At 32.5% G+C, this 9874-nt stretch overlaps 1 protein-coding gene across 1 annotated transcript; it reads left to right on the forward strand.

Moving 5' to 3' along the window:
- Positions 1-6135: 6135 nt before the first annotated feature.
- On the forward strand, positions 6136-7667 carry LOC137829658 (peroxidase 3-like). Its single transcript, XM_068636513.1, has 4 exons — positions 6136-6421; positions 6592-6783; positions 6895-7063; positions 7142-7667. Exons 1-4 carry the CDS (start codon positions 6224-6226, stop codon positions 7546-7548), a joined length of 966 nt encoding a protein of 321 aa, XP_068492614.1. The 5' UTR covers positions 6136-6223; the 3' UTR covers positions 7549-7667.
- The last annotated feature ends 2207 nt before the right edge of the window (positions 7668-9874 follow it).

Genomic DNA, 9874 nt, shown 5'->3' on the forward strand with positions numbered 1-9874 from the left:
ATAGCCTTTATGTTTCGAAATATTTTTAGGTCATTACAAAGTCCAACTTCAAAATAATTCAAGTCTTCTTTAAAAAAAAAAACTTGTCTCACATCCTTTAGATGAGTAAAATAGTGAAAATGAGTAGCAATATTCAAAAAGTAAGAATTTTTTATGGTTGGGAAGCATATAAAGTTAAATTTTCAATTAGTTTTAGAAAAGCCTTTACTAAATAAAATAGAATATTAAAAAAAATTGGGTTACTTTTGTCAGATGATTTCAAAATATCTGTGTGAATTTGGAAGACTTATAATTTATTCGCCTCTCATTCAAAAGCATAACTTGAAGAATTTTAAATATTTTTCAGAAAAATTAGTCTCGTGTATTTGAATGAGTAACATATTAAAAAAATCATAACTTGAATATTTTAAAGTAATCTCTCCGAAAACTGTAAAATTTGTCTGCTTTAAAAGCTTATAAGTATTATTTTAAAATATACAATTATTTTTAAAAAAATTGCCAATTGATATTGTCAATTAAAAGAATCAAATTCATTCTGTCTAAAAAGTACTAAATTCTAAAAAGCATAACTTCTTTTCAAAAGTTTTTATATTTAAAGATTGTAAGTATTCTTTTTGGCAAAACTGGTTTTATGTTATTTGGATGAGTGAAACATGAGAATCTAGATGAAGCAAATGTCAACTTTGTCCTTTTGAAGATTACACGTTACAAAAGAAAAATATATATTAAAAGTGATCAATAATATTCAAATATTTAAAAATTTATATAATTGGAAAGATTATGAAGTTTAATTTTAAATTTAAAACAATTATTTACCACTTAATATATATATATATATATGAATATATAATTAAAAGAATTAAGATCATTTCGTTTTAACTTCTTGTAACAAAGTTATATATATATATATATATATATAAATTATTATAATTTAAATGATTAATACTCATAAATTAAGTTATAACAATTAGTTATAATTAATTAAAATAAAAGTAATAATTCTTATAATTTATTAATCAAAAACTTAAAAAAATATTTAAATTTTTAGATAGATTTAATATATATATATATATATATATATATATATATATATATATATATAAAGAAAACTTAGTAAGTTGGTCAATCTATCTAATCATAATTATATATTCCGTCCATTTTTTACCGGTATTGAAAAAAAAAACAGATTAGACAAGTCTATTTTAACACTATTATTTTAAATAAACGAAATTAATCAATCATAATCTCATGATCCATTTCTCAATACAAAGTTATAGTTATGAAATAAATTTAAAAAGAAAATGAAAATGAGACATAAATAAAAAGAAAAAAAATAGAATTAAAATTCTGACTATCATTTAAACCTTGAATTAATTTGAACGTTGAACTTTTCATGGCAATTATTCAATAAGAACAAACTTAAGAATCCATGAACACAAAAGAATATCAAAAGTCAAAATAAACTAAAAAGAAAAAGAAAAACAATATTTTTATGTAAGAAACTAAAGAATTGGAGCTAACTAAATTTAGATTTCCTTTTTTTAATGAACTATCTTACACTAAGTTTTTAGATACACCATTCCACCTAATAAGATTCATAATTAAAAATTGAATTATAGAGAAAAGTTCAAAAATTATGTAGAGAAGGTCTAAACTTCTGTAGTGGAATTTTGAACCTGGGAAGGACAATTTGTAGATCTTTGTAAAATCAGAACTCCACGCTTCAATTTATAGTTAGCGTAAGACAACAACTGAAAATAAACCAAGATTGACAACTAAGATGAATGAGAATATTGAATAAATATTTCAATATTAAGTCGAAAACAAAAAAACTCAAAAAGAGAAAATAAAAAAAGTGGTTGCAATTTGAAAAATAGAGAATCCAAAGGAAAAAGGATCAAGTGGATCACAATTTGGAATAAAGACAACGAACAGAAAAATTTGAGTAATTGTCGACCTAGTTTCACTCCCCAACATGGATTATTATGGTGTGATCCGTAAATATGACACCTTCACCTTTTCATTAGTGAGATTAGTTTGTACATACATATAATACTATGTTATATATTTCTTCATAAAACACAAATTCATATAAGATTTTATCTGAGACAGACATCACTCCCTTGAAGTGAGCCCGACTCACCTTAGTTTGAAGTTGGCCTGACTCGATTCGTTCAAGATAGTCCTAACTAGTCTCAATATGATGTGTGTTTTTACTTGACTGATCATGGTGTGGGCCTGATTCAACATGACTCAATGTGGATTTAACTCATCTCGAACTAAATTCTACTTAACCTTGATGTAGACTAAACTCTACTCGATACGATGGGGATTGACTTTACTCAACTCGATGTGGGTCCGACACAATGCAACGTGAAGTGGGTCTAAATCAACTTGGTCTGAAATGGGTCCAACTCAACTTGCACTGACTTGGGCATGACTTGACACAACTTGATGTGAACCATACTCGACTTAGCTTGACTTGAGCCCGGCTTGGCCTCGACTTGACTCAACCTGAGGTGGGTCCAACTCAAATGACTCTAAGGTGAGCCCTACTCAACTTTGTCGAGCTGAGTCCAAAATGACTCGACTTGAAGTAGATTCGACTTGATTCAACCTAATGTGGGCCAAACTTGACTTGGCCCACTCAATCTTATCCAATGTGGATTGAAACTCAACCCGACATGAACCCATTCAACTCAACTCGAGGTGAGCCTACTCGACTTGCTCTTAGGTGGTTTTGACATAGCTTTACCCAACGTGAACTTGAACAAACTTTGCTTGACTTGTGCTAATCTAACCTTGTCCATACTAATCTAGGATTGACTCGGATAAACCTAGTCTCTGCCTGACTCGTCATGACCTAGGCACAACTCAACTTGACTAGTTTAACTTGGACTCAGTCCAACCTAACTTGTCTCTAGGGATGGCAAAGCGGGGCGGGACGGGCCGGCCCGCGGCCCGCTGGTAAAAAACACGGGGTGGACTAACCTTTTCAACCCGTAACCCGCATTAGCCCGCAGCCCGCGCGGGGCGGGGCGGGCTGGCCCGCTAACCCGCAAGAAAAAAAATTTGGCACTTAGCAGCAGCTAGACAATGCAATTAGGTTTTCACAAAATTTCAAAGAAAGAAACACAATACAATCGCGTCAATAATGTTTATGTTTAATATTTTTGAATTAATGTTTATGTTTATGTTTAATGTTTTGGAATTAAGTATTTTTAATGTTTTGGAAGTGGAAGAATAATGATATTTAATATTTATCTTAATGTTTAATGTTTTGATGTTTCACTATGTTTGAAAAGAAAGAAAAAACATTTAGGTTTGATAGTAACAAATATATAGGTTTAATTTGACAATTTTTTAAGAACAAAATGTAAAAAAAAAATATTTAATTTAAAAAAAAAAAGAACGCGGGCTGGCCTGCAAACCCGCGGGTCAGCTCTTATGCGGGGCGGGTCAAGAATTCTAGCCCGCAATAGCTTTGCGGGGCGGGCCAGGCACGGGGCGGGCCAATGAGGGGCGGGCTGGCCCGCTTTGCCACCCCTACTTGTCTCAACCTGTGTAACTTGACACGACTTGGATTAGGCCTAACTTGACTTGATTGGATCAGACCTAACTTGGTTTGACTTAAATCTGATTTATCTTAGCCTGACCTAAACTCGACTTAACATAAGTTGATCTCAACCAACTTTGACTTAACTTAAAATAAGTCTTTAAATCTGACCCACTTAACATATACAAGAATTAGTTTTGGATTAAGTAAATGTTTTTCATCATGTATAAAGATTTTTTAAAATATTTTATTTATTTATTTTTAACAGCTTTATTTTAAAAAATGACTCATGGGTTGGTCCGGCTATGAGACTTTTTGTTGGCATTTTGAGCCTATGAACTTTAAATTTTATGTAGAATTTTTGGCTCGTGCATTTTTTTTGACCCAAACCCATGTGGATCAAGGTCAAACCCTGTGGGTTGGGCCGAATTAACATATCGACGTGATTGTACATAAAGAGTAAAAATTTATCATATAGATAAGAAATATAAATTTGTAAATAATTACTTGCAGGATAAATTATCTTAAGCAACCTTAGGAGTTTCAGAGTTTCAAATCAAAGGAGGAGTGAAATTATTCTACCTGAAAACAAAATAACAAGGTGCATATATCCAGATTTAAGCTTTTAGGTATTTGCAATTATTGAGGTAAGGTGGGGATATGCTGAAAGTGTGCTGAAACAATTACATACACAGGTTTTTTTTATCTAGTTTGTCGAAGTTTGATTTTCTGTTGCTTAGAACATAGTGTTTAAGAGTTCTTATTTTGTTTTATCATAAGAAATTGTTGTAGTTGTGCCTAAAAATAAGAGATATTCTATTTGTGTTTGACTCTAACTTTATTTAAAGATAAAATGACTAACGAACATGCATTTATTTGGTTCTCATCTCTTAATTATTTTATGCTTTCACAACAACATATACCCATAAACTCTTCTATGAAACATGCTTCACATCTGCATAAAAGATTTTTCTTTCAAATACAGATTTATTTTCAGAAACATTTTTAAAAAGTCAAAAAAATCAACTAAACGTATTTCTAACTTAATTTTAAGTTTTTCATTGAAAATGAAGAGAGGAAAGGATTAAACATGTTACAGGCCATAAGAACCCAAGTTTAGTATATAGTACCTAGTCAGATATAGTAATCTCAACCTCTGGCAGAATATTGACTTTTATGTGAACATAAAGTCAAACTTGTAGTTTTGTGATTTTTACACTAGTTTACTGCTTATAGGCCAATCGTGCAAGAACGAGGATATATATATACGTGGTTATTGAGAGAAGTGAAATGAATGTACCAAAACCATTTGTGTCTAAAGACAAGACATCTTAAAGCCCTGATCGAGCAACCATGTGCAGAGGGTCTAACAAGAAGACAGACATGAAAACCATGCACAGATAAGCATTGACTTTGGTTATAATGAAATTTCTTTTCCCCCTTAATTAAACCTTCCTTGGAATGCAAATAACTTCAGTTGTTACCTTCTATCACAAGAAACAACAGGGCAATGTATGCAACTGTTTGGCATATATCTGCAATTGGTTTGATAATATAAACACGAAACATCTGCACATGTTCGATTTACTCAGTTTCATTACCGATCAAAACTCCAGCTCAACCTTTGAATGAGCATAGCCATATTGATTTTTATAACTGGATTGATATTCAACACCAACTCTATATATTTACTATACAATATACCATTTTTTATAACAATCTCCTAATTAGACAAACCTCGTAATAGCATGAAATCATGTCGTGCTTTTTCTCCCTTTAGTTTTCTTATAACTATATATATCAGCAGGACAAATATTCACTGACTTTATATATGTCTCCATAAGAAAGCTTGATTTATTATCTTTAACAAATCTTATCTTTCAATCACTTTTTTCCATCTACCATATTTCAATCAAGACTTTAACTTATAAACTCTGGTTTTATAAGGTTGAGTTATTTCATAGTTTGATTATTGAATACAAAAGTATGAACCTTTCTGATATAAGCTGGTTATGTATAACTCTTGATGAAATGGTAATCAGTACCCCAACTATTATTTTTTGGGCAAACCAATAATGGAAGCAGTGTTAATGCTTCAAAACGGCTCAATCTAAATATTAAAACACATATGTAGTGGGCTAAACTAAAGACTTTTAAGATATATTCTGTCTGTATTTGCATCTCACTGTGACTCTTTGATATATATGTTAAGAGACGTGCATAATTCAGAGAGTTATCACTACACAAGAAAACTTAAAAGAGGGTTGACCTAAGAAGATTATGACAAAAAGGAATACAATTATACAAGGCTGGCATGTTCTAACCACTACAGACTAAAAGTTTTTTTTAAAAGTTGATTTATTCTTTGGGTTTATATTCTATTAATTTCAAAACCGTGTCATCACTGTTCATTGGTAGGTGCATATTTGAATGAAACTATAGCTATAGCTATGCCCTATGCATGCATATTGCGTCCAACGATTGAAGAGATGCATGCAATTATATTTATAACACAATTATAAAATACATAATATATGCTTTAGAAGGATGACTTGTAATGCCTATAAAAGGGATCAAGGTCCTTGTAGCTAAGCATTCCATTTCTCAAGCTTTATATCACTATATACTTACTATAGGGAAGTGAGTTAAGAAGGGTTGCATTTGAATATGAAATTCACAATTTTGCTATGTGTTGTACTTTTCCTTGGGGTTTGTCAAGGAGGAAGCCTGACAAAAAATTTCTACAGAAATTCCTGCCCTCAAGCCGAGGACATCATTAAGAGCCAAACACAGCAGCATGTGTCTGCTAATCCCAATTTGCCAGCCAAGCTGATTAGATTGCATTTTCATGATTGTTTTGTCAGGGTATATACATACATATTACTATCAATTCCATTGTTTTATGTATTTATGTTTTCTTTTAAGGGATATTTTCATCCAGTTTTTGATACACAAATTTTGCATGTTACAACATGCAAAAGTGCTAACTGTGTATATATAGCATAACATGGTTTCACTGCAAACGCACATTTCAGGGCTGTGATGGGTCGGTTTTGTTGAGCTCTACTGCCAATAACACAGCAGAGAGGGATGCAATTCCAAATCTATCTTTGGCTGGGTTTGATGTCATAGATGCCATAAAAAGTGCAGTGGAAGCAAAATGTCCCAAAACTGTATCTTGTGCTGACATACTGGCATTGGCAGCAAGGGACGCTGTTTCTGTTCAAGTAAGCCAACTCTTCATATCTACTACTCTAATTATACATACATCATAAATATTCTTGTTATCAATTAGTTTATTACTTTTTGCATGTTTTACTGACATATAAACTTTGCAGTTTAATAATAAACAAATGTGGGAAGTTCTCACTGGTAGAAGAGATGGCAAGGTATCGACAAGTAACGAAGCCTTGGCCAATATCCCAGCACCTTTCTTCAACCTCACCCAACTCAGACAGAGTTTTGCTAGCAAAGGTCTAACTTTGCACGATCTGGTTGTATTATCAGGTGACATTCATAATATCAATTGCTAATACATGCCAAAATGCATTTTTTTGTACATATAAATGATTTTCATATATGTAGGGGCTCACACAATTGGAGTTGGGCATTGCAACTTGTTCAGTAACAGGCTTTATAATTTCACTGGGAAAGGTGATCAAGACCCATCTTTGAATGACACCTATGCTGCATTCTTGAAGACCAAGTGCCAGAGTCTGAGTGACAGAACCACAACGGTGGAAATGGACCCTGAAAGCTCTACCAATTTCGATAGTGACTTTTATCCTAACCTTCTCCAGAAGAAGGGTCTGTTCCAATCAGATGCTGCCCTTCTAACACTGGATCAGTCAGCAGATATAGCTGGAGAGTTGGCGGATAAAGACAAGTTCTTCACAGAGTTCGCACAGTCAATGAAGAGAATGGGAAACATTGAGGTCCTCACTGACTCTGCTGGAGAAATTCGGAACAAGTGTTCCGTTGTCAACTCATAAACAAGTTCACTACTAATTAAGCTGTTTTGTAGTCTTAATTTCCTTACATTTATATAATCTATCAGTTGTTACTTAGATTTATTGGTAGTAATATATAATATTTTTAATACATTTTCATACTTATTGGTAGTATTAGATTACTCTCGGTATATGATTGTTTTTTTTTTAATTTTCACCATAATTTTGTATATTCCTACAATGTCAAATAGTTCGTATTTATTTTTTTCGACTGAACGATAACAATATTTTAATCAGAAGTGGATTTCTTGTAAAAATTAATTAATTATATTTTATTTTAAAATATTGTTAATCACAAAGGCACAATTATAATATTACAATTTCATATAATTTTTTTTTATCATTTACACTTTTCAAATCACTCATAAACTTCAATACTTTTTTATTCATTTTTCTTCACTTTCACTTAATTCAAACAACTTCATTTTCCATTATCTTTCTCTTCAAATTCATCTTTTTCCTCTCCCTCGAATCCACTCCTTAAAACAAAGGGTGATGTTGATGTAAGATGAAAAATAAACAGAGGAAAGTGCCTGTCTAAATTGTAGCCTCTTTACCTCAAGTATCTCAACAACATGAGATATTTGGAAATTCAGCTGTTTCAGGGGAGAGGGGGAAAAGGAATGCAAATGAAAGCATGAAAAAAATAGTTAGTTAAACAAAGAAGAGGTACCATAAAACGTCCATTAAAATAATATATCCTGAAGGGCCTTTCAAGATTCACTTTTTGCTCTGCTGAATGGATAGATCTTCCAATGCTACCATGCATATACAGATAAGAAAAATCAATAGGAACAGCTGAAGAGGAGGGTTACAAAGTTGATTCAATCGTGTCCTTACCCATATTCAGTTGAATCCAAAAATTGAATCAATACTATGTTTATGTCTCCTCCATTCTTTCACTGCACTCATTACAAAATTCAAGTCATGTAGCTTGGTAGTTTCGACGTATAAAGTGAGCATTTTCAGGATATTCGAACTACACAAACACTAGAGTGACAATAAAGGCCAATTATGAACACAAGAATGCCAGACAAATAATGTAAAATTAAAATGTAGGCTGTCTTAAGACTTAAAAGAGCAAGTAGCAAGGTAATGATGTCCAAGCTGTGCTGTTCTCAAACGTAATCTCCCAAAACAGGGTCAAATATACATGAAACATGAAACAGGATTAATATACGTCAAATCACCACTGACCCAGAAGATCACCAAATACTTTATTTAGACAGGAGCCTTCAGCTGAACAATGGCTGGTTCACGCATAAATATTTGCTCGGCAACCTAGCAAAGTTCACCCACTTGTATACTCATGACACTTATACCAACCAAAATCAATATTTCAAAAGGTAATATATGAATAGCTGTGGAATAACAAATATTCTTTTGTATGGACTGCTTAGTATTACTTTATGTTCAAATGGTTTCAGTTTCCTTTGTCTGGCTTATAATCAGGGTCTGTTGTAATTAAAGCCAGTAGCTTTGTTAAAACCAATAACACAAACTCAGGTTTTGTATCTCGGATATAATGCTGGAGGGCATTAGCTTCCAAAGAAGACCAGACCTAGAGATCAAAGTGAAGTAACGGCCAACAGTGTGTAGTTCTATAGCTATTACAGCATCAGCATTTAAATATTCCTTCAGAAATCCTTCTATCATCACTTAGGCACAGCAGAGAAGTAAATACAGACACTACTGAAGCCAGAATCTCATAAGCCCGAAGGTTGAGATTCTCAATGTAAAGCTTTAAAACATCCCTTGCAGTATTTTCCATGCTCTATAGTTTAATTTGAGTTGATTATGATAATTGCTAAATCATTGGATGAAGCTATGTACATTATTTATAGCCATATCCTTGATCCACCTAGCCTAAAATTGTGATGTCAACTTAATCATTAAATAAAATCACCATGAGTTCATTACCAACTTGCCTTATTGAGTCTATCTAAACATTCATACGCAAATGAGTCACCTTAAGAAAGGAGTAATGCCATATTGCAAACTTAAGGAGCATAGCAAAGAAGCATTTTCAAGAGTCACTTTGCCAAATTTAGTAAATTGTTAACAAATTCGATGTACTGTCACTACTGCAATTCAAGGTTCACTGATTTAATATAATAGCACATTACACCTCTATCTAGCACTGGATACCTGCTAGATAGGCCCACATAGAACTCTAATTTAATAGCACACAACAATCTATTTTTGAGATTTTATACCTTCTTGCCAAAGGGAAAATAGGGATACGAAAACATGACAATATTATGCACAATACACGGCATGATAGAAGATACGCAAGATGCGAGAGCCA

This window comes from Phaseolus vulgaris, chromosome 7, assembly GCF_000499845.2.
Source record: "Phaseolus vulgaris cultivar G19833 chromosome 7, P. vulgaris v2.0, whole genome shotgun sequence".
Lineage (NCBI taxonomy): Eukaryota > Viridiplantae > Streptophyta > Magnoliopsida > Fabales > Fabaceae > Phaseolus > Phaseolus vulgaris.

Bases quoted from the DNA above. Each gene is read 5' to 3' on its own strand.
- LOC137829658 (XM_068636513.1), top strand. From the start codon at position 6,224: ATGAAATTCACAATTTTGCTATGTGTTGTACTTTTCCTTGGGGTTTGT. The intron at 6,422-6,591 runs GTATATACATAC...CGCACATTTCAG, and splicing joins TTCATGATTGTTTTGTCAGG to GGCTGTGATGGGTCGGTTTT. The intron at 7,064-7,141 runs GTGACATTCATA...TCATATATGTAG, and splicing joins CGATCTGGTTGTATTATCAG to GGGCTCACACAATTGGAGTT.